This window comes from Tursiops truncatus, chromosome 3 (genome assembly GCF_011762595.2).
Source record: "Tursiops truncatus isolate mTurTru1 chromosome 3, mTurTru1.mat.Y, whole genome shotgun sequence".
Classification (NCBI taxonomy): Eukaryota; Metazoa; Chordata; class Mammalia; order Artiodactyla; family Delphinidae; genus Tursiops; species Tursiops truncatus.
Window position 1 is genome coordinate 124928047 of NC_047036.1, and position 27353 is coordinate 124955399.

A 27353-nucleotide genomic window follows, 5' to 3' on the forward strand; every position below is an offset into this window, starting at 1 on the left:
GCATTGAGCACTAGACTTGGCAGCAGAAGTCCTGTGTTCTGGTCCTGACTGTGCTATTCAATACAAAAACGTGAAATAAGATGTTAAGACACACTGAAAATCAAAAAGCCCTCAATAAATTATAAGGAATTTCTTTTATTCTCTTAGTATCAAAGCATTTTTAAGCTGACAGAATCACTAAAGTTTGTCTTATCCCGGTGGCCTGGGTGACAAAATGATCCATACATGTGTTTTACTTGACTCACATACTGTTCTTCTTTATTTTTTCTTTTCCAATATTTGAGCCAAGCTATAAAAAATGAGAGATTTTAGTTTAAAATCTAGATTTCTGGTTCCCCTGAGCTCATGTCCCCACATGGCAGGAGTCAGTCAAAATCGAGTAGGAACCATGCCTCTTTGGCCACCTCTCCCTCTCCCTTCATCATACTCCAGTCCACTCACTCATTTATATGACTTCCTACCCACTGAAGCTCCCTATTAATACGGTTATTCATCTGATTCTCAAAGATCTGATTCCTATCTGTAAAGCCACAGCCTCAGCCAGCTTCCACATGTAGGAGGCTCACTATCTAGAAAAGCAGCTCATTTCATCTCTGAGCAGCTCTGACTGTTGGGTAAGTTTTCCTTCCTCAGCATCCCAAAATAGGTTGGGATGACTTGCCCTAGGTCTCCCAGTGTGTTAGAGGATTAGAAGCACAGGTCTCAGGATGGCTCACTAAGCTAATGGTCTTTTTATCCCACCTCATGGAGGTGTGTTCTTTCTCACCTTCCTTACCCACTCACTAACCCCCAGTCCATTTTAGGGGTGGAGTGGTACAAACAAAACTGTCATTCAACATCAAGTTAAATTTTTGACGGAAACATTTGACTTTATAAATATTCTAAAGAACAGGAGTTGGCAAACTTTTCCTGGAAAGGGCCAGATAGTGAGGATCTTAGGCTTTGTATGTCCTTCGGACTCTATTATAACTATCAATTCTGCCATCTTAGTGCGAAAGTAGCCATAGACAATACATACATGAATGGACATGGCTGTGTTCGAATAAAACTTTATTTACAAAGACAAGCAGAGGACCAGAATTGATTCTCTAGCCATAGTTTGTCCACTGTAGCTGTAGAGGTGTGTGCCTCTGCTGGTGTCCTGATACCTCCCATCTTGTAAGGGCTAACTCAGATGTGCCATTTCCAAGTAGCTTGCCCTAATTCCTCTGCAGGAAGTTATCTCTATAGCATTAGGATTCCTACAGTACAGTAGTTTTCACACATGTTTCAGGGACCCCTGAGAGTCCTGGGGGCCCTCTGAGTGGTCCACAGGATCAACATCATTTTTGTAACAATTCTAAGAAGTGTTTTGCCTTTTTCACTCTCAGTCTCTCATGAGGGTACAGTTGAGTTTTCCAGAGGTGATGTATGATGTAGTCACCACTGACAGCTAATGGAATGTATGCTTCTGTTTTTTGGTTTTTAAAAAATTCTTAGATATGACTCTAATATGATAAATATCAATAGATGTAAATCACCTAAACAAAAGCTCTTTGAGGTTCACAATAATATTTTCGGTGTGTATAGGAGTCCTGACACCAAAAAGTTTCCGACCTGCTGCCATTGTGATTTACTACAAAACAGTTATCTTGAAATATGGATTATTCAGGTAGTCCTTACAAGAATGTAATTTTCTAGTAGGCAGGACCTATACTAACCATTGTGTTTCATGATTGCATATGAATTTGCACAGAGTAAGTTCATTTGTTTTAAAGGTGTTTATTGTAAATCTACCGTGTGCCAGATATTGTGCTTGGCATTAGGACTACAGAAGTGGGCTCAGTAAACACCATCCCTGCCTTCATCAAGCTTAGAGTCTAATGGAGGAAACAGAGATTAAGCAAATAATCACAACTGATTATATCAGTACATACTGAAAAAATGCAGTCAAGGGAGAGTACCCAGGACTGTGAGAACCAATAACAGTAGGGTTTGTACTGTTAAGGCAATCAGTGAAGGGCTTTGACCTGAGATCTGTGGGATGTAGGGGATCCATCTAAAGCAGGATTTCTCAACCTTGACACTATCTTGAACCAGATAGTTCCCTGTTGGGATGGGGAGGAGCTATATTGTACGTTATAAGATACTTAGCAGTATCCCTGGTCTCTACCAACTAGATGCCAGTAATACACACACACACACACACACACACACGCACACGCACACACGCACACACACACCCTCAGTTGTGACAATGAAAAATGTCTCCAGGCATTGTCAAATGACCTCTGGCAGGTGTGGATTAGGATTCGCAGGGAGCAGGGAGGATTGCAGAATTGTCCCTGGTTGAGAACCGCTGATGTAGAAAAGATGTTTGGTAGGAAGGCCACTGTGGTACCCAGAGGAGAGCTACTTGTGGCTGGGCCAGGGCTGGTGGAGATGGAAATGAGGCTGAATGGGAGAGCTACATGACGGGTTCGTCTGCATGGCTTAGTGATGGATTGACCATGAGAGTGGCTTTGTGAAGGCCAACGAAGAGTTTCAGGGCTCATCACACTGAAGGACTGACTTTGGTTTGGGCAAGTGACACCATCACAAGCCAGCTCTGCAATGTCACGGTTACATTGCTCAGAATACACTAGAGGGACTTCCCTGGTGGCGCAGTGGTTAAGAATCCACCTGCCAATGCAGGGGACACGGGTTCGAGCCCTGGTCCAGGAATATCCCACATGCTGCGGAGCAACTAGGCCCGTGAGCCACAACTCCTGAGCCTGTGCTCTAGAGCCCGCAAGCCACAACTACTGAAGCCCGTGTGCCTAGAGCCTGTGCTCCTCAACAAGAGAAGCCACCGCAATGAGAAGCCCGCGCACTGCTACGAAGAGTAGCCCCCGCTCGACACAACTAGAGAAAGCCCGTGAGCAGCAACAAAGACCCAACCCAGCCAAAAATAAAAAAAAATAAAAAAAATAAAAGAATACACTAGAGAGAGAGAGAGAGAGAGAAGAGAGAGAGAGGAAACACTTCTGCTCGTCTCTTTGTCTGCATAGCCACCTGTGTTATTGATCTCTGCCTGAAGGAGGGTGACTAATAATAGACCAGAAACAGCTCTTCCTAAAAGAAATGACCATCTGCCAGGGCTGAGTGAATTAAACGTGTGTTTAATATAGCTGTATTAGGACATTATTTCAATGCCAATTGACTTTTTTAAACATTTGTGAAGGTTGGCAAACATATCATAGAAAATATATTTTGTAGTACTCAGAAGAATATTGGCACATTGTCTCTGACAGCACTTTGATACAAGTTAATGTATCAGGATTTCTAAAATTCTCATCTCAGTGCCAAAAATTGTGTGAGTCTTCTAGTCCCTGACCCGAGGGTCTCAGCCTTTAAAGACTCTCCAGAGGAACTTGTTTAAATTTTAAAGTCTGACTCAGTAGGTCTGTTGTTGGGCCTAGGAATCTGCATTTTGGCAATCCATGCCCATCTCCGCCGACCCCCCAACCCCAGGGGATTCTGAAGCAGGTGGTTAGCCGGTCGCGTTGAGAAACACTCATGCAGCAAAAAGCACCACGAAGGGGCTTCCCTGGTGGCACAGTGGTTAAGAATCCACCTGCCAATGCAGGGGACACGGGTTCGAGCCCTGGTCAGGGAAGATCCCACATGCCGCGGAGGAACTAAGCCCATGCACCACAGCTACTGAGCCCACGTGCCACAACTACTGAAGCCCACGCGCCTAGAGCCTGTGCTCCGCAACAAGAAAAGCCACTGCAGTGAGAAGCCCGCGCACCGCAACGAAGAGTAGCTCCTGCTCACCGCAACTAGAGAAAGCCTGCATGCAGCAACGAAGACCCAACGCAGCCAAAAATAAATAAATAAAATAAAATAATTTTTTAAAAAAATGGCGCCATGAAGGAATTTGTTCCAGTTTCACTTCCACCACTGACTTCTGCTGTAAGACCGCTTCGTCTCACCCCATCCCTGCTTGGCTAACTTTGTTCATATCCAGAGTGGCTCCAGGAGGCTTTCCCTGATGGCCCGGATGACCCCATAGCATAGCCTTGGTTCCATAGAGTGCCTGCAGCAACAAGAGAGCCCCCAAGTAAAAGTGGCTTAAACAATCTAGACACATCTGTTTTACAGAACAGCATGTCCAAAGAGGGGCAGATCCAAGGCAGGTTAATTCAGAGGTTTAGCATCATCTGCAAACCCCCAGATTCTTTCTATCTTGGGTGGCTCCCCTTAGAGTTCATCATGGGCACCAGTGCTGCAGTTCCAGCATCCCAAGTAGACAACCTCCAGAGGCCAAGAAGAGTGAAGAAAACCTTCCCAGGACTCCACAGCCCCACCTGATCTCTCCTCATGTCTCATTGGCCGGGAGTGTATCACATGCCTTTGCCTAAGTCAATCCGTTGGCAAAGGAATGAGAAGACTAGAATCAGTTGTCACCAATCAAGATTCCTTCTCTAAGTCCAGGAAAGGTCACAACCATTCCTGAAAGACATGGCTGCTCAGGGGAGGATAAACAAAAATGGGTTTCCCCCAAAAGAGAGAGGTTCTCTTAGCAGATGAAGAGAGGAATAGCTATTGGGAAGGCTTCAATCATGTCTGCTATAATCATCCTCCTCTCTTGAAGCACTTTTCCCACCGTTTCCCCTGCTGGAGAGTGAGTCACGTGAGGGCAGGGACGAGGTCCACCCGGTCCATCGTGTCCTCAGCAAGATGCTGTGGGCCATGTTTAGCTACATGAGGTCCAGCATGAAGTGGTCCTGGAATGTCTGTTTAATTTAAATTGATAGCAGATTATGATTTAGATGGAAATTGAGGACATAAAGTAATTTGTTGCAATTGATGAAACCCCAACTCAAACTGACTCATTTTTTTTAAAGGAGCTGAGCTATATAGGTTTGTATAATTGGGAAGTTCAGAAGCACAGTGGCTTCAGGCCCATCTTGATCCACAGACTCAACTGATGCATTCAGGGACCGGTTCATTCTCTCTCCATCTGAATGATGCTTTCTCTCAACCGGAGGATAGGATGGGGCCAGGGGTCTTAGACTGACTCCTCCTGGCTTAGCAAGCCAGATGGCTTCTGCAAAAGCTCCTGTAGAAAAACTCCAGAGAGGATTAGGTCACGTGCCTGCCAATCACATGGAAAGAAGATTGGGGTTGCCTGGGTGGCCAGACCCGTGCTCCTTTCTAATCTGTGTTGGAATAGGTTCAGCCCACCTAAAACCCACAGATTGGGTTCCCCATGGGAAAGAGAGGTTATATTGCCAGAAGAAGCAGAGAGCAGATGCTGAAGAGGCAAAACAACAGATGTCCACTACATTTATGGATGAAAAAAAGCAGTTTGCAGGGCATGATACATGGGCCAAACCGTAATTGAGAACTACTTGCTGATACACACAGAACGTAACTATTTTCCCCTCCTACCCTGGCCCCTACAAATTCAGTTTGAAACTTTGAATGAAGCTTTGTGTCCTAAAGATAAAAAAGCAGCTTTTGTTTGTTGATTTTTAGGGAGGATCTTTATTTTTATTAATTTTTTTATCTCAAAAGAAAGTGTATTCTTTGTCTTTCCTCCTATTATCTTTTGGTCTTTTATTTCTCTCTTTTTCTCGGTTACTGTGTATCTTGACTTCTTTGACCCACATATCATATATCAACAACCTACTAAAAAATATAGAAATGACATCTTTTCATGGTGCTTTCTCCAAGTTTTTTCTTTCTCTCTCTTCCCCCAATCAGAAATAATTCATAAAAATCTTAGCATTTCATGTATCTCTCTGATTTTTGTATCTTTCTCATCCTTTAACAACTTGTACCTTAGACTGTAGCATTTAGGGATATATTTTATTCATTTATTCATTTGGCAAGTACAAATTGAGTGCCTCCTAGTAGCAAGTGCTGGGTTTAGCATTAGAGATACAATTTTTTTTTAAATCTCCCCTACTCCATCCCGGAATTTCCTGTGGAATAGATTTGTTTACTTAATCTTTACATTTCCACAATATTTAGCTTCATTTGTTAATTGTTACAACTATCATTATTATTATTATAGCAAACTTTGACTTAGCATGTAAGAACATACCAGACAATGTGCTTGGAATTTTATGTATATTATTTCTCCTTTCAAAAATTCTGAAAGGTAAATACTATTATCCCCATTTTACAGATGGGGAAACTAAGGCCCAGTGATACAGCACCTTGCCCAATATCATACAACCTGGATTTGAACCCAGATCTGACAGGTTCCAGAGCCTCTTCTCTCTCCAGCTCACAGAAACTACTCCATAAATGCCCCATAGAGCAATGAAAATTTGCTTGTTTTTCTGTGAAAGTTAGGGTTTGATACAGCACCTTGCAGGATGGACTCTGAGTTGTGAATCCTATAATGAGGATAAATCTGAAGGGGGCCCACTCTTCATCCTAAATCTTCTTGTGATCACTGGCAAACATCTTTGAGACTATGTCCATTTGTCCCCAACCCATATATCCACAATTTCAAATACATCTCTTTGAAGGGCCTTGGTTTCTTCATTGGCAAGACTGTAAGGCTTGTTGTAAATCAGGAATGCCTAATAGAACATTCTACAATAATGAAAACATTTTTTTTTTCTGTGTTATCCAAAAGAGTTCCCACTAGCCACACGTAGCTATTGAGTACTTGAAATGTGGCAAGTGTGGCTGAGGAACTGAATTTTAACTTTTTAATATTTTAACGAATTTTAATTTGAATAGTTATATATAACTAATGGCTACCGTAGTGGACGATGCAAACCTAGAATAATTTTTATCATTCTTTTCACTTCTGATAATATACATATTATTGGGTTGCAAACAACATTTTTTAATTAAATGGCATAAAGTATTGAAATGGAAAGGAATAGAAAAAGGAAAGAAAATATCAGTACCTATTACATGTACTAAGAATAAGTTTTGTTTGAGAAACATTTGTGTCACATATTTGTGTACTGGGTCATTTTGCAAAATGAATTGTTTCCAGTGGGTCATGGTTAAAAAAAAGTTTGGAAACCTCTGTTTGTCCCTGAGTAATGTCACCGAGGCCTTGAGAGTAACATGCTTATATGGTGCTCCCTTGTCCAGCCTGGGGCTCTGCAAGACCTCATTTCAGAAATAATTCTGTTCTTCCAGATCCTACAGGCATGTGGTGGGCATGTGACTTCTCTCGATGGTAATTGGAAATGACTTTGTGGTCATCTATCTGTCTGGATGCAGAGATCCCAAACAGGTGGCCCACAGGCAGAATCCAGCTCCCACAGACAGGCCTCTTTGGGACCTTGATGTGTTTTTGCAAGACAATAATCCGCTGAGGCTGGGTAGCAACTTCCCCTTCCCGTGGCCCAGTTTCTCCAGTTTGGTCCCCTTGGGTGGATTTTTCACTGACTTTACCTGCCTGGCCCCTGAGGTATTTTGTGTTGCAACTCTGTTAATAGGTATAGACTATTGGATCTGAAAGGAAACTGAGAGATCACAGAATGCAACCCTTTCACTTTATAGTTGGGAAAACAGTGACCCAGAATTGGGGAGTTCCCTGCCTGAGACCTCACCAAAAGGTCTCTTAATGGCAGAGTAAAGACTAGAAGGAAGTGGTTCCCTCTGACAGGCAAGAACCAGATATTAAGAGAAATCTTAGGAGGAGAGAAAGAGAGAGGGAGGGAGGGAGGAGAGAGGGAGGGAGGGAGGAGGGAGGGAGGGAGAGAGAGGAGAGAGAGAGAGAGATGAAGAAAAAACAAGGAAAGAAGGTAGGAGGGAGCGAGGGAGGGAGGGAGATAAAGAAAGAAGGAAAAAGAAAGGGTGGGAGGGAGGAAGGGAGGGAGGAGGGTGGAGAGGAAGGAGATGGGGTATAGTGGAATGATAGTAAGCCATCCTCTCAGCCCTGGGGAAGAGAGGGCCTGACCAGCGGGTCAGATTTCTGCAAGGGGAGCCCCTCTGGTGGTATAATCATGCTGGAGGGGCTTCTAGTGAGTGGATGACTGCAGAGGCCATGGGGGGAGCCTGTAGAACTTTGAGCAATGGGATAAGCACTTTAGACACCAAAATGGGGGCTGGGGGGAGGTGTCTGGTCTCCAGGAGACCCGCACCTTCTCAGAATTGAGGCTGCGTGGGCTGGCTTTGAGAATTCCCTGACTTGTGTCACCTACAGCTCATTTTGACCTGCCCTGCAAGCTGTCATTGATCTGAAACAAGGCATTTTCCTGCTAGTCCTGGTGGGGCCAGCATGATGGGGACCCTGAGCGAGTTTCTCCTTTCTCTGAGCCTCAGGGCTGTATCTGTGAAGGTGGGAATGTGGATGAGATGGGACAGGAGGTGCCCTGGGGACTACCTTGGGGAGAGAGGGGTCACAAGTAGGTGGCACACCAGGCCCTACCCCAGGGCAGTCACAGCACCTCTGGAGCCCTAGGCCCCTAGGCGGGGATCACAACGCCATGCCTTCAAGGCCTGGCAGCGCAGGAGAGAAGCTGGCCAGAGGTGAGGCAAAAGGAAGACTCAGGAACAACTGTGCTCTGGAAGGATTTAAGAACAAACACCAGGCCTCCCAAGTAAAGGTGTCTGGGAGCCACATCCAATGCCAGCAACCCTGGTGTGAGGGATTTCCCTGAGTGACCACCAGGCCATCATGTGTTTGCATTCCAAGCATGGTTTGCAATGGAATCAGTATAACCTAGAGGCCATCTCATCATTTCAATAAAGGATTCATAGCTTTGAAAAAAAAGAGGGAAACCTCTAGACATACAGATGTTTTCTACACGCTCTCTGCTCTGATACTGAAAATCTGTAAGTTAAGGGGAACCCGGGTGACAGCTGCTATTCCTTGGATTTCCCCACAACATATCAGAGATTGATGGCCTGCCAGAGTCTCAGGAAGCAAACATTGTATAAGTATTAAAACCTCTGGCCCAGAGGCCAAGGGACTGAGTCACTCAAAGCACAAAGACAATTGCTGGCTTCCTGAAGTTCCTCTATTTCCAACACGGTTTCCAGGGCCCCAGACGAAACCCAAATAGTAGTTTTCAGATAAGGAAAAGGTGGAAAGGGTGCCACAAGGCCTCAGTGTGGGGCAGCACTGTTCTCCCTGTTAGGGATACCTGGCCAGGTCTCCTTTCCCTCAGGAGATGCTGAGCAAAGGATACCCTGCTGGAGATGCCCCGAGGAGAGGAGAGAAAACTGAGCCTCTCCTAGTACTACCGATGCCTGGTTAGGCATCTAACATGTACGTGTGGTGTGACTTCAGGCAGATTAGTTAACCTCTCTATGCCTCAGATTCCCCATACACAAAATACAAAATATATAAAATAGATCATATGGTGTCTGTCTCATGGAGTGGTTGTGAGAATTAAATGAGATGGTAGGTATGAAGCTCAGGGCCCGGCACATAGTAATTGCCTAATTCATGTTAGCTGTTAGCTATTTTTACAGCTCCCAGAGTCTCTGACTGGGGGCTTGGTAAAGGTATCGAGGGACAGAGTCAGCAGTGACAAGAGAATTGGTGTTAATTGACAGGAGCCACTCCAAAGTGGGAAAAATGCCAAGGCTGGTAGACACCTTGGGATTTTTCCCCTTCTCCATCAAATCTTGTCTATTCCTCAGTCATTCTTACACAGCTCTGTATATTATATTCCTAAAACCCCATGACCAAGTGTAGCAAGATGATAGTTTTGAAATATTCACTGACATTTCCCTCTCCCAGCCCTCCTGAGCCTTCCCTCTCTTCAGGGAGCGAGGCCTCAGGGCCTGGATGGGCAGCAGAAAGCAGAGACAAAAGGGGTCTCTTCCTGGCTTTTGGATTTCAGAGGTCTGTGCCCTTAGATCAGGAAGGATATATCTCAAAGTTAAATGTTCTAGAGAAACCGTAAATTAGGGAGGGCAGAAAGGGCTCCTTTACTCACAGCTAACAAACTTCATTGCCTGGCTCACAGGTGGGGAGGAGAATCTCAAAGAAGTGAGAACACGGGTCTCATTGAGTCCTTAGAAAGAGACCCTGTGCACCTGCCCTCTGAGCCAAGGCGGCGACACGAGCCCCAGTGAACAGGACGGGGTGGGGGAGCAGAGGGCCAAACTCACCGAAACTTAGTTTCTGCTTGTCTTGAAATAGGAACCAAGTTGAGTTATAAGAAAGAAATGAGTTTGTTTTTGTCTTATCTTAAAGTGTTTGATTGAATTCAATTGGAAGTATACAGTTTTGAGTTTTTTACAATGAGATTAATATAGAAAAAAAGTGAAAAGTTAATTCTATGACATTACACCCGGGTCGACTTTCTGAATTTGCAAAATGAGTAACGAGTATGCAGTTCTCATTTTATCAAGTGACTGCACTAACGAGTGAGAAATACATCAATCCCTTTGTGGACCTCAGCTCAGATTTCCTGGCCCATGATGCTCATCCTGGGGAAGGCCGTCTGGGTCTAGCCCAGGTCCTCTCTGCTGTAGCGGTAGCGTGGCAGCTGGCTGTTAAGCAAGAGCAGTCTGTCTGGCCAAGAGCGTGCAGTTCTGACACATGTCCTGACAACACGTTGCTGAGGAAGGCGGCACGAGCCATGTTGCCAGCTGCACGCCATGACCATGGTACACGCTGTGGAGCCTGGCAGAGGGAGGCTATGGAGGAGTTTCTGTTGCAGCAAAGGTTTTACAACATCGTCTTGGGGTGACAGACTGTTTTACTGACCTGCTGACATGAGAAACTGTGGCCAGGCCGGGGCCATCTGTGAGGTTCCCAGAGAGCGCCTGCTTCTGCTCTGCTGCAGCTGCCAGCACCTGCAGAGCCTGCCTGTCTCAGGGCACCCAGATGCCCACCTGTCAGGCTGTCCCTGCCCATGCCAGGGAAGCCGCTCAAGGCTGATAGCCCCTGGCCCCGGGGCAGCAATCACAGTTTCCTCATCGTCTGCCAGAGCGGCTGATTTACTGTTCCCAGTTTCCTGGTCTGTATGTTAGTACCCTCCATCATTATTCTTAAATCTTTGTAAAATTCATGTGTGTGTGTGTGTGTGTGTGTGTGTGTGTGTGTGTGTGTGTGTGTGTATTCAACTGGGCAATGGATGATTACTGTTGAGGGAAAAAAATTAGATACCCTTTTTGCCCACCCCCCAGAGCCTACTTCCTCCCCAGAGGTAGCCACTGTTGGCTCTTCTGCATGGCAGGCAGTAGGGCTTAGTGGAGCACAGGTTTTAGAGTCAGACTTCCTGGGTCCAGATCCTGCCTCTGCCATTTACTAACCGTGTAACCTTGGACAAATGACCTCAGTTTTCTGGGTCTCCATTTCCTCATCTGAAAAATAAAGATGATAATAATAATAGCTCCTCCTGAATTACGAAAACTCAGTAAGATGACATATGTAAATTGCTGAGCACAGTTCCTAATGGAATAATAATATCTGTTATTATCCTCCCAGACTTTCCCTTATGCATTTACCCCTCTAGTTTCTTCATGCATGTCTTCCATTCCAAACTCTCTCCTATGCTTCTGCATCTTGGAACACTGATCCCCAGCCCACCTGTTGTAATGTTAAACCTCAGCTCTAAGAGTCTGGTTCCAGGTATTCACATGAGGAGCATAGATGTAATGACACAATGAGATGACACATGTGTGACCCTTTGGGGTTACCAGAAGCAGCTCTCACCGTCTTCCTATCAGAGTTTTCAGAAAACAAATTACTCACTTATTCAAAGTATGCACAGACAACAAGCACGCTAACACATCCCCCTGGAAACAGCAGATGTGCCCAAAATACACCACCCCAGGAAAACATAGATCATAGCCTCTCATTCCCACAACAGGAAACACCCAATTCACACATTCCTCTGCAGGATATATCAAAAGCATGTCAGCCACCCACCTCTGCAGCTCAAACCTATAAACAGAGAGAGTTTGGAGATGGGGGAGAAAAAAGGAGGTTGCTTTTGGTGGAATGGGCTACAGCCAAGGGCATTTTTCTTGACAGCAGGGAGGGAAAACCAGAAAACCTTTGCCCAAGCTGGACTGGTCCAAAAACGGATCTGACAATGTTCAAGCAAAGCTCAGTGGCAAGCTGGTAGGGGTAGTAATTTAGAAAGAACTCTTGCATTGAGTAGGAGGTAGGGGTACATGGCTTTGAAGATTCTTTAATATTAACTATTGCTTATACTTATGGAGCCCAAGTGACATGCCAGGCAGTGTACTAAACACTTTTATATTGCTTAGGTAATTTCATACTCACAAATGACCGGAGTTATTCCCACTCTAGAGATGAGCAAACTAAGACTGGTCTCACCTAACTTGGCCAAGTGGCAGGGCTGCAACACAAACGCAGCCCTCCTGACTCCAGCATCTACACCCTTGACCTCTGTGCCGTGAGCTTCTTCGCACCGCTTCCCACACAGAGATCCCGCATCTCGGTGGTCTTACACAGGAAACAGGATCAGTGCCGTGTGTTCTGATTCAACTCCAAAATCAAATTGAAGGGCCTGTTTCTGAACTACCAGATAACTCTTATAGCCAGACCCCACCCTAACCTTTCAGACAGATAGCTTTCTACCTGTGAAATGCCTGGATCCTCACTTGCGTCTCCTCCTGGGTCTTTAGCGAATACCTGTGAACACACTAAGGGTACTCTGGGAGCTGGCGGCATGTGACAGCTGCTGTACCCGGTTGTTTTCCTGGGCCCCAGGCTGTTGAGAGCTCATTGCTGAACCGGTTGATGCTCTGCTTGATGTTTCACTGTTCAGACAGAAGCTCCACTGTTTTTATTACACTTCCAGCCAATTATTCACAGTTGTTATACTGTCTCCACATCAGTTTTGTCACTCTTTTAATTACACCCCACCCTTGCATAGGTGCTTCTACCTTTTAAAGACTATTTTATAAAGACGACTCAATTAGGATGTGGGAACACTTTTATCTACAAGGTTAAGTGACCCTCAGAAGAGGAAAAAACATGGTGCAGGCACTACATCAGTAAAGAGAACATAACTTAGGTCGCATTGTTTTTGAGAGAGGAATCATGCCATTATCTGCTTTTAAAAGAGACTAATAAATCTGATAAGATACAGCACAGTCTAGTTTAAAAGCGGGAGAAAGTTAATGGAGAAAAGAAAGGATGGAGGGAAAGAAAGATGTACAGCAAAGGACACACAGAGACAGAACCAGTTTTCAGTTGGAGGAAATTTTATAAATCATTTTGTCCAATCTCCTTTGTGACTAAGGACGCAATGGAGGCCAGAGAAGTTACAGGATTTGCCCAATCCTGTATAAAACTAGGTGACTGCAGAGAGGAGACCCCCAGCACTACCCATCAGAGAGAGAAACACAAGATGAGGAACGACAGAGGGAGAGAGGAACGGCCAGGTAGAGGAACTGGATGCTGAATTTGTTTCCTGCTATTGTTCAACTCTCGTGCTCCTTTTAACTTCAGAGGGGCCGGTAACCCCTCCCCTTCCAATATGTTGTTTTGTTCCAGCAGTTTTAAATTATCTTGGTAATATTTGGGGAAGAGTTTTACTTGCAAATTTAGTTGTGGAATTAAGATGTATTTTCTCATCTTTAGAACACTAAAGATTTGGTAAGCATGTAGAAGAATACTTAATGTTTCAGACCCTTAATTTATTATTATTATTATTATTATTTTTTGGCCTTACGCGGGCCTCTCACTGCTGCGGCCTCTCCCGCCGCGGAGCACAGGCTCCGGACGCGCAGGCTCAGCGGCCATGGCTCATGGGCCCAGCCGCTCCACGGCACGTGGGATCTTCCCGGACCGGGGCACGAACCCATGTCCCCGGCATCGGCAGGCAGACTCTCAACCACTGCGCCACCAGGGAAGCCCCAGACCCTTAATTTTTAATCTCATAGTCATTGACCAGCTGATTTTCTTTCGTAAAAAATTGTACTGGGGACTTCCCTGGTGGCACAGTGGTTAAGAATCCGCCTGCCAATGCAGGGGACATGGGTTCAAGCCCTGGTCCGGGAAGATCCCACGTGCCGCGGAGCAACTAAGCCCGTGCGCCACAACTACTGAGCCTGCGCTCTAGAGCCCACGAGCGACAACTGCGGAGCCCACATGCCACAACTACTGAAGCCTGCGTGCCTAGAGCCCATGCTCCACAGCAAGAGAAGCCACTGCAATGAGAAGCCCACGCACTGCAACGAAGAGTAGCCCCCACTCTCAACAACTAGAGAAAGCCCGTGTGCAGCAGGGAAGACCCAGTGCAGCCAAAAATTAAATAAATGAATAAATAAATTTATTTTTAAAAAGTATACTGATAGCCATTGTCAACTGATTATCTTGCTTTTATTCTTGGAAAGATTAAGATTGTTCAGTCTTACAGTACCTGAAAAATTGTCCTTTTAAAAAACAATCAGTATTTATTTCACTGCGCAGAAGCTTTTGTCTCCAGATCAAATTCAGGATGGGTGAATGTGTGTGTAACTGGTTCTTATTGCAAATTATTTTTAAATACAATTTTTAAACTCTTCAGGGATAAAAAGAAATAACTTAAGTCTGAGGTGGTATTCCCAAATTAATTCATACATGTTATTTTTGTATAAATAGGATTCAACCAAGTTTAATTTCTTCATTCTTAATGCAAGTTCCATTTGTGAAACTATAAGGCTATCGTGTCCACTATGGCAACAACTAGTCACATGTGGCTATTGCAATGTAAATTTATGTTAATTAAAATTAAATTAAAATTTCAGTAGCTCAGTCACACTAGCCACATTTCAAGTGCCCAATAGCCACATTTCACGTGCCCAATAGCCACATATGGCTAGTGATTATTATATTGGACAGCGTAGATATAGAACATTTCCATATCTCAGAAGATTCTATTGGACATCACCGCTTAAGGACTAGTAACTGGGAATGACTCTCCTGGGTACACTTTTTGGCCAACTAACATGAAACAGAAGCCAGAGGTTCCTTGCGTGCGTTTTAGAAATATAGCACATGACCCATATGTCTAAACTTGGTAACTTCATGGATTATTTCACAAGTGAGAAGAGCTAATGTCCTTTGAGGCTTTGAAGAACGAATGTCCTGCTTTCAAATGTTGCTCTCAAGGATAGGCAGTTCCTAACACAAAGCAGTCTAAAACTTCATGTATAAGTCAGTTTGGAATTCAAAAGACATTTGCCCATAGATAAATATTGTAAATCACATGACTGAATTTTAGTACTTTGAGATAAAAATTAATGGAAATAATAACCAGCAGAAAATCAACAGTAAAATTTTAGAGTTTCAGAGGGTGTTATAGATTGGAGGGAAGAGATATCACCGCACCACCACCCCCATACACACACACAATAAGGTTAGATTAAGTTGCTGACTTAACTGAGAATACAAAGTCTTACTGAAAATGAGGTGGCTTCCAGGGCAAGAGCAGATGTGGCATATCTCAGTGGAGCTTCCCGTGATCCCCAGAGTTCCTGTTGGCACTGTCTGGATGAGGAAAGGTCTTCACATGTCCGTAAGCTGAAATCATGCTACACCGTTGACCTTTTATAGTCACGGCTTACATCAGCAATCTCGAAGAACTCACACCAACAATGCATGCATCTCTGTTTATGGGACTATTTATAAACGTCAGACATTTGTGGACTCTGGTCACAGTCAGCATCACCATAACAGCACCCTCATCCTGAAGGGAGCAGTAGAGTTAGGGCTGGGAGCCCATGGGTACCCTGCCCCAGAAAGTCTGTTTTCCCAATCCATCCCCTCACTCTGATTTTATGGCTTTTTATTTGAATGGTTCAAAGATTAAGTTTTGACTGAAAACCATGATCACTAATCCATCTCCCCAGAAAATCAAATTAGAAAAATTTAATTGATCTTGCTGGTTCTTGAACAATAAGGTGGGATCAATTAGAAGAGGTAGATGAAAGTTTGCGTAGTGATTCTGGAGGGACTTTGGATACTTTCAAGAGCTCTCATTATTGATGGTGATTATACTATTCCTATTTTATTTTCAGACTCACAGCTTTGTTTCCCTTAGCGGTAGTAGATCATTACACTGCTCATATAAATAGAATCTATATTTTTCTCCAAAATTGGGGGGAGGGGGGAGACAGGAGAGTGAAATATATTCCAGGGGACATTAAGCAGGAATCAGAAAAAGAAGCAAAGGAGACAGGACTAAGGAGAATGTTTGTGGATATTCTGGGGGTGGAGAAAGATTGCTCTGAGCTCTGGGGAGGATGTGATGGTCATGATACCGGTGGAGCACTGGATACATTTGTGGAGCACTTCATGCACGTTTTGAAATGCTTTACATGTATCAACCCATTTACTGAGTTAATTAATATTTTAGTTAACTAGCTAACTCATTTAACTTTTGTCTTAAATTTAAGACAGAAAAAAACAAAACTTAAGGGACATGAACTCCTTGAGAGAAAGACTGTAAGAAAGGTATTATTCTCCCACCTCAGATAGCAAAGTTTTCAGCAATAGTAGTTTCAGGGCTAAGCAACCAGCTCTTTGCCCTACCGTGCACTTATGATTCAAGATGTGGGAGGTAATCGAAAGTCCTGCTTTCCTGTTCCTTGACTTTAAAAGGAGGAGGGTGGATGAGATCAGTTATGGAGATCATCTTTGAGAATCTGAAAAAAGCTGTAGGATAATGTATATAACACCAAATTTTATATTTCATTAGAGAGAAATATTAGATATCAGGTGTATCAGTCAGGTATGCTACAGTAACAAAAAAGTCTTAGAAGATATGCCATCAAATATTCCTCCTGGCTCATGATAGATGTTCGTCCTGGGTTAGCTTAGAGCTCTGCTCTAGGATTTCTCAGCCAGGGATCCAAGCTGAGGCATCCTGCACACCATCTGGGGGTACCACTGGCTCCTGGGCTATGGGAAGGCAATATGGCAGATACCATACTGGCTCCTAGGGCTTCCAGTTGGAAGTGACACACAATTTCCATCCATATTTCGTTACCAAGCAAGACACCACATGCCAAGAATAAAAGATTGAAATTTCGGTGAACAGACACAACAGCTACCACACTAGGTCAAGAACCCTTGAACTAGGTGACCTCTAGGTTCCTTGGCAGTTCAAGGTTTCTGTGAGTCCAGGTTAACTTATATTATGCTTATTCAGAGTTTAGCCAGTAAGTCTACATGTCTAAATGCTAGATACCAATTCCCCTCCAATCAAGTGGTCATCCTTATAGTTAGGACAAAAGTGAGCCTTATCCTAATAGGGTATGAGCAGAAGTTTGTGGACTGTTGCTACAGCCCTGAGTAAAAATTGAGGAATTGAGTGGTTCTCTCCCTGGGGCCCCTAGGGACTTCCTCCAAGAGAGAAGATTGGGTTCCTCACTGGCAAAGTTATCTCAGCAGTTTATATATAATGCGGTTGGACCAGACAGCTATTAATATCCCTTCCAACCCTGAAATTTTATGTTCTAGACAGGTGCCTACTATTATTAAATGCTAGATGACCAGATTATAGAATGGTCAAGCAAAGTATATTTCAGGGAAAGGAAATCTAGAAAAGTAGCCATGAGAAAAATCTAAGCAAGAGATCAGTAGCCTCAAAAGGCAAGTATAGGTCTGCAGCATCATCAAATGCTGACCATAGCACTGCAGTCCCAGTGACTTCAGCCCCTTCATAGTCTCCACCAGCTCTCTCTTCTTAACTATACACATGTGACATTTTCTCAATGTTATGGAAAGTGCTGTTCAAAGGCAGTTGTAAGGTGAGTTGCCTCATCAACTTCCTTCCAACTACAGTGCCTCCCTTCATGCCTTTATAGAAAGTCAACTACCATTGTCCATCCTCATTTTATAGATGTATAAACTGAGGTGCCGAGAGGGACTGTATCTTGCTCAACAAAAAGGCCATTTGGAGGCAGAGTCAGCCACCCATTTCCTTGAGACCCAGGAGTCAATGGCAAGACCTAAATTCCCTTTGTTTGGGGCCTGGTATTGATCCAGAGATCTCCCAAGAAATAGTATTTCTGGATCATTTACCTTGAAATACTCAACTTCCTCTTTTATTTTTCTTCATTTGTGAATTTGGCCTCCGTTATTGCAAGAAAAGGTTATGCTCACTCGTAAGTCTCTGCCTACTTAAGGAGATTTATGGACTCATATCTTAATGCCACTCACCTTCTAAAGATGTCTTAGCTTGGCATACTCAGCCTGATGATGTATTGAAGGTATTTTGCTAATCATTGTTACCCTTTCTGCTTTTTCTGCCAGTTAAGATTATAATCATTTCTTATGGCAGACTTTTTAAAGAATAAGGACCTTCTGGATGGTGATCTCTTTGTTTCTCTTTACAGTTCCTTATCAGCAGAATCCTTACAATCCCCGGGGCAGCTCCAGTGTCATCCAGTGCTATCGATGTGGAGACACCTGCAAAGGGGAGGTGGTTCGCGTCCACAATAACCATTTCCACATCAGATGCTTCACCTGTCAAGGTAGGAGGCCCAATCTCCCAACACCCTTCTCAGATTCCTCGCCATGCTCTCACCCCAGGACATGCCATGGGGCAGGCAGAACAGACACAGGCAATTGAGATACCTGCAAAGGCCTGAAATGACCTTCCTTGAGCCAGTAATGAGAATTCTCCCTTCAGCGGCATGGCGTGAAGAGGGAGGGTAGAGTGAGGGAAGCCGTGGGATATGGGGGGGGTGGGGGAGAAAGGGAGCCTGGTGACCCCAGAGTGGAAGCACTGACCCAGAAGGAAAAAGGCAATCCTGCAAGCTTATCTTACACATCTGAGAAGACTACTGGCTTGTGCCTATAAATCAGTTTGAGAGCCAATGAAAGAGCAAGCTGTCACGGCTAAAATTTGGCGTGGCTCTGACGTGAGTGTGACAATCCTCAGAGGTTAGGTTTCACAAGGGAGAAGGTACGTCTTGACTTCGGTAAGGTTTGCCATTTGGGAGCAGATGGATGCTGCGTTACCTCTAATTGTGACAGCTTACCCATGGCTAATTTATAAAACCTTAGCTCAACCCAGCTAAGCATTCCCAAAGGAAGAAGGCAGCAGGAAAAGACGGACTCGGCTGAAGGAGCCCGGAGAGCCCGCTGGCCCAAACAGGACAACACTCCCTCCCCAGTGTCCCTGTCTAATGCCACTCCAGCCTCCACTTCCTGAACTTTGCTTCCAGGCTTCCTGTTCCACAGAGAATCCATTCTGATGTTGGATTGCTCTGTGAGTTTAGAAAATGTTTGACCTCAAACCTTTAACTTCCACTTGGTTTTAGATTTGTCCTCATGGGGTTTGATGAGCTCTTTGTGGTTGCTTTTCCCGGTGGCTGCCCTTCACATACTTGTAGCCAGGTCTGTCCCACATACACAGTTATATTGCAGGTCCTTAAACTGGGCCTCATCTGAAATGATTCCAACTTGTATAATCATCCTGAAGTCTTCTTCCTTGATCCGTTCTGGTTTGTCACTATCATCCCTAAAGCCTACTGCCCAAAACAGACCATACTTCTCGAGGTCTGCCAAATACAGCAAGGACTACATTTCTTTAATGTGACTGATATTGAATGAACTTCCCGAGAAGCCACTTCACACCACTGATGTATATTGAATTTAAGGTCAACTGAAACCCCCGATCTGTTCATTTTAGTATCTGCTACTGAACTTCAGCCTCATGTATCTGAGATTGACTTCCTCTGCCATCATTAAAGTTGCAAATTTCCTTCCCCAGGATCTAACTGGACTCTTCACTGAGCAAATAAATCTCATATTCATATTCCCTAATTTATTTATAGAAGCTTATATGGGGTATATTTTAACTGTGTGGCTTTTATTTCATTTTATTTTTTTAATTTTTATTTTATATTGGAGAATAGTTGATTTACAATGTTGTGTTACAGCAAAGGTGGAGAGCAAAGGGATTCAGTTCTACATATATATATATCTATTCTTTTTCAAATTCTTTTCCCATTTAGGTTATTACAGAATATATTTTTAATACATCTTTATTGGAGTATAATTGCTTCATAGTACTGTGTTAGTTTCTGTTGTACAACAAAGTGAATCAGCCATATGCATACATATATCTCCATATCCCCGCCCTCTCGAGCCTCCCTCCCACCCTCCCTATCCCACCCCCCCATCCCACCCCCTAGGTCGTCACAAAGCACCGAGCTGATCTCCCTGTGCTATGCGGCTGCTTCCCACTAGCTATCTATTTTACATTTGGTAGCGTATATATGTCGATGCCACTCTCTCACTTCGTCCCAGCTTACCCTTCCCCCTCCCTGTGTCCTCAAGTCCATTCCCTACATCTGCGTCTTTATTCCTGTCCTGCCCCTAGGTTCTTCAGAACCATTTTTTTTTTTTTTTTAGATTCCATATATATGTGTTACCATACAGTATTTGTTTTTCTCTTTCTGACTTACTTCACTATGTATGACAGACCCTAGGTCCATCCACCTCACTACAAATAACTCAATTTTGTTTCTTTTTATGGCTGAATAATATTCTATTGTATATATGTGCCACATCTTCTTTATCCATTCATCTGTCGATGGACATTGAGGTTGCTTCCATGTCTTGGCTATTGTAAATAGTGCTACAATCAACATTGTGGTACATGTCTCTTTTTGAATTATGTTTTTCTTAGGGTGTATGCCCAATAGTGGGATTGCTGAGTCATGTGGTATTTCCATTTTTAGTTTTTTAAGGAACCTCCATACTGTTCTCCATAGTGGCTGTATAAATTTACATTCCCACCGACAGTGCAAGAGGGTTCCCTTTTCTCCACACCCTTTCCAGCATTTATTGTTTCTAGATTTTTTGATAATTCTGACTGGTGTCAGGTGATACCTCATTGTAGCTTTGATTTGCATTTCTCTAATAATTAGTGATGTTGAGCATCTTTTCATGTGCCTCTTGGCCATCTGTATGTCTTCTTTGGAGAAATGTCTATTTAGGTCTTCTGCTCATTTTTGGATTGCGTTGTTTGTTTTTTTGATATTGAGTTCCATGAGCTATTTGTGTATTTTGGAGATTAATCCTTTGTCAGTTGTTTCACGTGCAAATATTTTCTCCCATTCTGAGGGTTGTCTTTTCATCTTGTTTATGGTTTCCTTTGCTGTGCAAAAGCTTTTAAGTTTAATTAGGTCCAATTTGTTTATTTTTGTTTTTTATTTTCATTATTCTAGGAGGTGGGTCAAAAAAGATCTTGCTGTGGCTTATGTCAAAGAATGTTTTTCTTATGTTTTCCTCTAAGAGTTTTATAGTATCTGGTCTTACATTTAGGTCTTTAATCCATTTGGAGTTTATTTTTGTTTATGGTGTTATATAGTGTTCTAATTTCATTCTTCTACATGTAGCTGTCCAGTTTTCCCAGCACCACTTATTGAAGCGTCTGTCTTTTCTCTGTTGTATGTTCTTGCCTCCTTTTTTGTAAACTGGGTGACTATATTGCGTGGGTTTATCTCTGGGCTTTCTATCCTGTTCCATTGATCTATATTTCTATTTTTGTGCCAGTACCATACTGTCTTGATTACTATAGCTTTGTGGTATAGTTTGAAGTCGGGGAGCCTGATTCCTCCAGGTCTGTTTTTCTTTCTCAAGATTGCTTCAGCTATTCGGGGTCTTTTGTGTTTCCATACGAATTGTAACATTTCTTGTTCTAATTCTGTGAAGAATGCCATTGGTAGTTTGATAGGGACTGCACTGAATCTGTAGATTGCTTTGGGCAGTATAGTCATTTTTCACAGTGTTGATTCTTCCAATCCAAGAACATGGTATATTTCTGCATCTGTTTATGTCATCTTTGATTTCTTTTGTCAGTGTTTTATAGTTTTCTGAGTACAAATCTTTGGCCTCCTTAATTTATTTAGAAATAAATTCCTACTTATTTTATTCCTTTTGTTGCAATGATAAGTGGGGTTGTTTCCTTAATTTCTCTTTCTGATTTTTCGTTGTTAGTGTATAGGAATGCCAGAGATTTCTGTGCATTAATTTTGTGTCCTGCAACCTTACCAAGTTCACTGATTAGTTCTAGTTGTTTTCTGGTGGCATCTTTAGGATTTTCTATGTATAGTATCTGCAAACAGTGACAGTTTTACTTCTTCCTTTCCAATTTGTATTCCTTTTATTTCTTTTTCTTCTCTGATTGCTATGGCTAGGGCTTCCAAAACTATGTTGAATAAGAGTGGTGAGAGTGGACATCCTTGCCTTGTTCCTGATCTTAGTGGGAATGCTTTCAGTTTTTCATCACTGAGTATGATGTTTGCTGTGGGTTTGTCATATATGGTCTTTATTATGTTGCAGTAGGTTCCCTCTATGCCCGTTTTCTAGAGAGTTTCTATCATAAATGGGTGTTGAATTTTGTCAAAAGCTTTTTCTGCATCTATTGAGATGATCATATGGGTTTTTTTTGTTGTTGTTGTTTTGTTTGTTTGTTTTTTTGTGGTACGCAGGCCTCTCACTGTTGTGGCCTCTCCCATTGCAGAGCACAGGCTCCGGACACGCAGGCTTAACGGCCATGGCTCACGGGCCTAGCCGCTCCGCGGCACGTGGGATCTTCCAGGACACGAACCTGTGTCTGCTGCATCAGCAGGCGGACTCTCTACCACTGCGCCACCAGGGAAGCCTGATCATATGGTTTTTTTTCCTTAATTTGTTAATATGGTGTATCACATTGATTGATTTGCATATGTTGACGAATCCTTGCATCCCTTGGATAAATCCCACTTGATCATAGTGTATGATCCTTCTCATATATTGTTGAATTCTGTTTGCTAGTATTTTTTGAGGATTTTTGCATCGATATTCATCAGTGATATTGGTCCATAATTTTCTTTTTTTGTGATATCTTTGTCTGGTTTTGGTATCAGGGTGACAGTGGCTTTGTAGAACATATTTGGTAGTGTTTCTCCTTCTGCAGTTTTTCGGAAGAATTCGAGAAGAATTGTTGTCAGATCTTCCGTAAATGTTTGATAGAATTCCCCTGTGAAGCCATCTGGTCCTGGACTTCTGTTTGTTGGAAGATTTTTAATTACAGTTGCAATTTCATTAATTGGGATAGGGCTGTTTATATTTTCTAATTCTTCCAGGTTCAGTCTTGGAAAATTGTACCTTTCCAAGAATTTGTCCATTTCTTTGTGGTTGTCCATTTTATTGGCATATATATAGTTGTTTGTAGTAGTCTCTTATAATCCTTTGTATTTCTGCAATGTCAGTTGTGCTTTCACCTTTTTCATTTCTAATTTTATTGATTTGCATCCTCTCCCTTTTTTTCTTGATGAAGCTGGCTAACAGTTTATCAATTTTGTTTATCTTCTTAAAGAACCAGCTTTTAGTTTTACTGATCTTTGCTATTGTTTTCTTCATTTCTATTTCATTTATTTCTGCTCTGATCTTTATGATTTCTTTCCTTCTGCTGACTTTGGGTTTTCTTCGTTCTTCTTTCTCTAGTTGCTTTAGATGTAGGGTTAGATTGTTTATTTGAGATTTTCCTTGTTTCTTGAGGTGAGATTGAATTGCTACAAACTTCCTTCTTGGAACTACTTTTACTGCATCCCATAGGTTTTGGGTCATCATGCTTTTGTTGTCATTTGTTTCTAGGTATTTTTTGATTTCTTCTTTGATTTCTTCAGTGATCTCTTGGTTATTTAGTAGTGCACTGTTTAGCCACCATGTATTTGTGTTTTTTACAGTCTTTTTCCTGTAATTAATTTCCAGTATCTTAGCATTGTGGTCAGAAAAGATGCTTGATACGATTTCAATTTTCTTAAATTTTCCAAGGCTTGATTTGTAACCCAAGATGTCATCTATCCTGGAGAATGTTCTGTGTACACCTAGGAAGAAAGTGTATTCTGCCACTTTCAGGTGGAATGTTGTATAAATATCAATTAAATCTATCTGGTCTGTTGTGTCAATTAAAGCTTGTGTTTCCTTATTTATTTTCTGTTTGGATGATCTGTCCATTGGTGTAAGTGGGGTGTTAAATCCTCTACTATTATTGTGTTACTGTCGATTTCTCCTTTCATGGTTGTTAGCATTTGCCTTATGTATTGAGGTGTTCCTATGTTGGGTGCATAAACATTTATAGTTGTTACATCTTCTTCTTGGATTGATCCCTTTATCATTATGTAGTGTCCATCCTTATCTCTTGTAACAGTCTTTATTTTAAAGTCTGTTTTATCTTATACGAGTATTGCTACTCCAGCTTTCTTTTGATTTCCATTTGCATGGAGTATCTTTTTCCATCCCTTCAGTTTCAGTCTGTAGGTGTCCCTAGGTCTGAAGTGGGTCTCTTGTAGACAGCATATATATATATATATATATGGGTCTTGTTTTTGTATCCATTCAGCCAGTCTGTGTCTTTTGGTTGGGGCATTTAATCCATTTTCATTCAAGGTTATTATTGATATGTATTTTCTTAATTGTTTTGGGTTTGTTTTTGTGGGTCTTTTTCTTCTCTTGGGTTTCCTGCCTAAAGAAGTTTCTTTAGCATTTGTTGTAGAGCTGGTTTGGTGGTGCTCAATTCTCTTAGCTTTTGCTTGTCTGAAAAGCTTTTGATTTCTCCGTCAAATCTGAATGAGGTCCTTGCTGGGTAGAGTAATCTTGATTGTAGGTTTTTCTCTTTCATCACTTTAAGTATATCCTGCCATTCCCTTCTGGCTTCTAGATCTTTGATAAACATTTCTTGTATTTTCTCTATCCATGCCTCCATTCTATTTCTGAGATTCTGGATCATATTTATTATCATTACTGTGAATTCTTTTTCAGGTACATTGCCTATTTCCTCTTCATTTATTTGGTCTTATAGGTTTTTACCTTGCTCCTTCATCTGTGACGTATTTTTTTGCTGTCTCATTTTTTTTTTTTTTTGAGTGGGATTGTATTCCTGTCTTACTGGTTGTTTGGCCTGAGGCTTCCAACACTGGAGTTTGTAGGCTGTTTGCTAGAGCTGGGTCTTGGTGCTGAGATGAGGACCTCCATGAGGCCTCACTCTGATGAATATTCCCTGGGGTCTGAGGTTGTCTGTTAGTCCAGTGGTTTGGACTTGGAGCTCCCACTGCAGGAGCTTCGGCCTAACCCCTGGCAAGTGAACCAAGATCCAGCAAGCCGTGTGGGGTGGCAAAAAAAAAAAAAAGGACAATAACAAAGTAAAAAATAAAATTAGACTAGGAAACTAACAGGTATGTTAGAAAGAATATAAAAATAAAAATACAGATGAATCAATAACCAGAAGGTACAACAGTATGACAGTAGTAAAAAAGAGGAGGAAGGAAAAGAAAAAGAAAAAGAAAATGGGGGAAAAGGCCTTGGCTGTGGAGGGTGGGACCTAAGCAAGGGTAGGGTTTGGGCAGTGGGTGGGGCCTATACTTAGGACCCACAGGGCTGGAAAAGGCCCTGGGGGGTGTGGGGGTGTGGGGCTTAGGCTCAACGGAACAGAAGGGGCCCAGGCGTGCCTTGTGCCTCTGGTCTCAGAGGGCGGGGGACCCCACCTGGGAGCCCAGCAGGCTTCCTGGACCTGAGTGGGCAGGGCAAATGCCCTCTGCTCCTCTCCCGCCCCTCCAGTCCTGGAAGGCCCCTCCTGCCTGCCTCTCCTGTTCTCCCGTGGCCTCTGTCCTATGCTCCCAGTACCAACATGGCCCAGAGGGGGCTTCTGAGGGCGATGGACCAGGCCCAAGAGCTGGGCAGACTTCCCCTGCCCAATGGGCAGGGGAAACGCTGGGCATGTTCCCCCCTTATCTGAGCTCCTGTGGGTCACTCCAGGCGTGGGAACCCCTCCCCTATCTCAGCCACCCCTCAGGGGCACTGGTCCTGTCTGGCCTCCACTTCTTCTCTCCTCTCAGTCCCCCCACGTCCTACCGGTTTGCTTGGGAATTCCTCCCATCTCCTTGGGTATCGAGTTCCCCCACCAGCATCCGGCAGTCACCCTAATTGTGAGGAGATGCGAGATCCCCATCTTCCCACACCGTTATCTTGACTCTGCCCCCATTACAGAATACTGACTGAAGTTTCCTATGCTTTACAGTGGGTCCTTGTTGGTTTTCTATTTTAAATACAGTGGTGTGTATATGTGCCAATCACAAACTCCCAATTTATCACTCCCTCCCAACCTTTCCCCTTTGGTAACCATAAGTTTGTTTTCTAAGGCTGTGAGTCTGTTTCTGTTTTGTAAATAATTTCATTTGTATCATTTTTTTAAAGATTTCACATGTAAGCTATGTCATGTGATATTTGTCTTTCTCTGTCCATCTATGTTGCTGCAAATGGCATTATTTCATGCTTTTTTAATGGCAGGGTAATATTCGATTATATATATGTACCACATCTTCTTTATCCATTTGTCTATTGATGGACATTTAGGTTGCTTCATCTTGCCTATTGTAAACAGCACTGCAGTGAACAATGGGGTGCATGTATCCTTTTGAACCATGGGTTTCTCCAAATATATGCCCGGAAGTGGGATTGCTGGATAATTTGGTAGCTTTATTGTTAGTTTTTTAAGGAACCTCCATACTGTTCTCCATAGTGGTTGTACCAATTTACATTCCCACCAACAGTGTACAAGGGTTTCCTTTTCTCCACGCCCTCTCCAGCATTTAGTGTTTGTAGATTTATTTATTTAATTTTTTTGTGGTACGCGGGCTTCTCACTGTTGTGGCCTCTCCCAATGCGGAGCACAGGCTCCAGACACGCAGGCTCAATGGCCATGGCTCATGGGCCTAGCCGCTCCGCGGCATGTGGGATCTTCCCGGACCGGGGCACGAACCCGTGTCCCCTGCATTGGCAGGTGGACTCTCAACCACTGCGCCACCAGGGAAGCCCTGTTTGTAGACTTTTTGATGATGGCCATTCTGACTGGTGTGAGGTGACACCTCATTACAGTTTTGATTTGCATTTCTCTAATAATTAGCAATGTTGAGCATCTTTTCATGTTGACCATCTGTATGTCTTCTTTGGAGAAATTTCTGTTTAGGTCTTCTGCCCATTTTTTGACTGGATTGTTTTTTTGATATTGAACTGCATAAAACGTTTGTATTTTGGAGATTAATCCCTTGTCGGTCACATTGTTTGTAAATATTTTGTCTCATTCTGTGGGTTATCTTTGCATTTTGGAGATTAATCCCTTGTTGGTCACATTGTTTGCAAATATTTTGTCTCATCCTGTGGGTTATCTTTGCATTTTGTTTATTGTTTCCTTTGCTGTGCAAAAGCTTTTGAGTTTAATTAGGTCCCATTTGTTTATATTTGTTTCTATTTCATTACTCTAGGAGATGGATCAAAAAAGATATTGCTGTGATGTGTCAAAGATTTCTGCCTATGTTTTCCTCTAAGAGTTTTATAGTATCTGGTCTCACATTTAGGTCTTTAATCCATTTTAAGTTTAGTTTGTGTATGGTATTAAAGAATGTTCTAATTTAATTCTTTTTTTAAA

At 42.9% G+C, this 27353-nt stretch overlaps 1 protein-coding gene across 6 annotated transcripts in view; it reads left to right on the forward strand.

The window, feature by feature from the left end:
* ABLIM3 (actin binding LIM protein family member 3) overlaps positions 1 to 27353 on the forward strand; it is a 178959-nt gene that overhangs the window by 57675 nt on the left and 93931 nt on the right. For all 6 annotated transcript variants that reach the window (XM_073801864.1, XM_033853388.2, XM_073801865.1 and 3 more), the window contains one exon: positions 18268 to 18405. In XM_073801864.1, coding sequence (XP_073657965.1) covers positions 18268 to 18405 — 138 coding nt within the window. The remainder of the gene's footprint in view (positions 1 to 18267; positions 18406 to 27353) is intronic.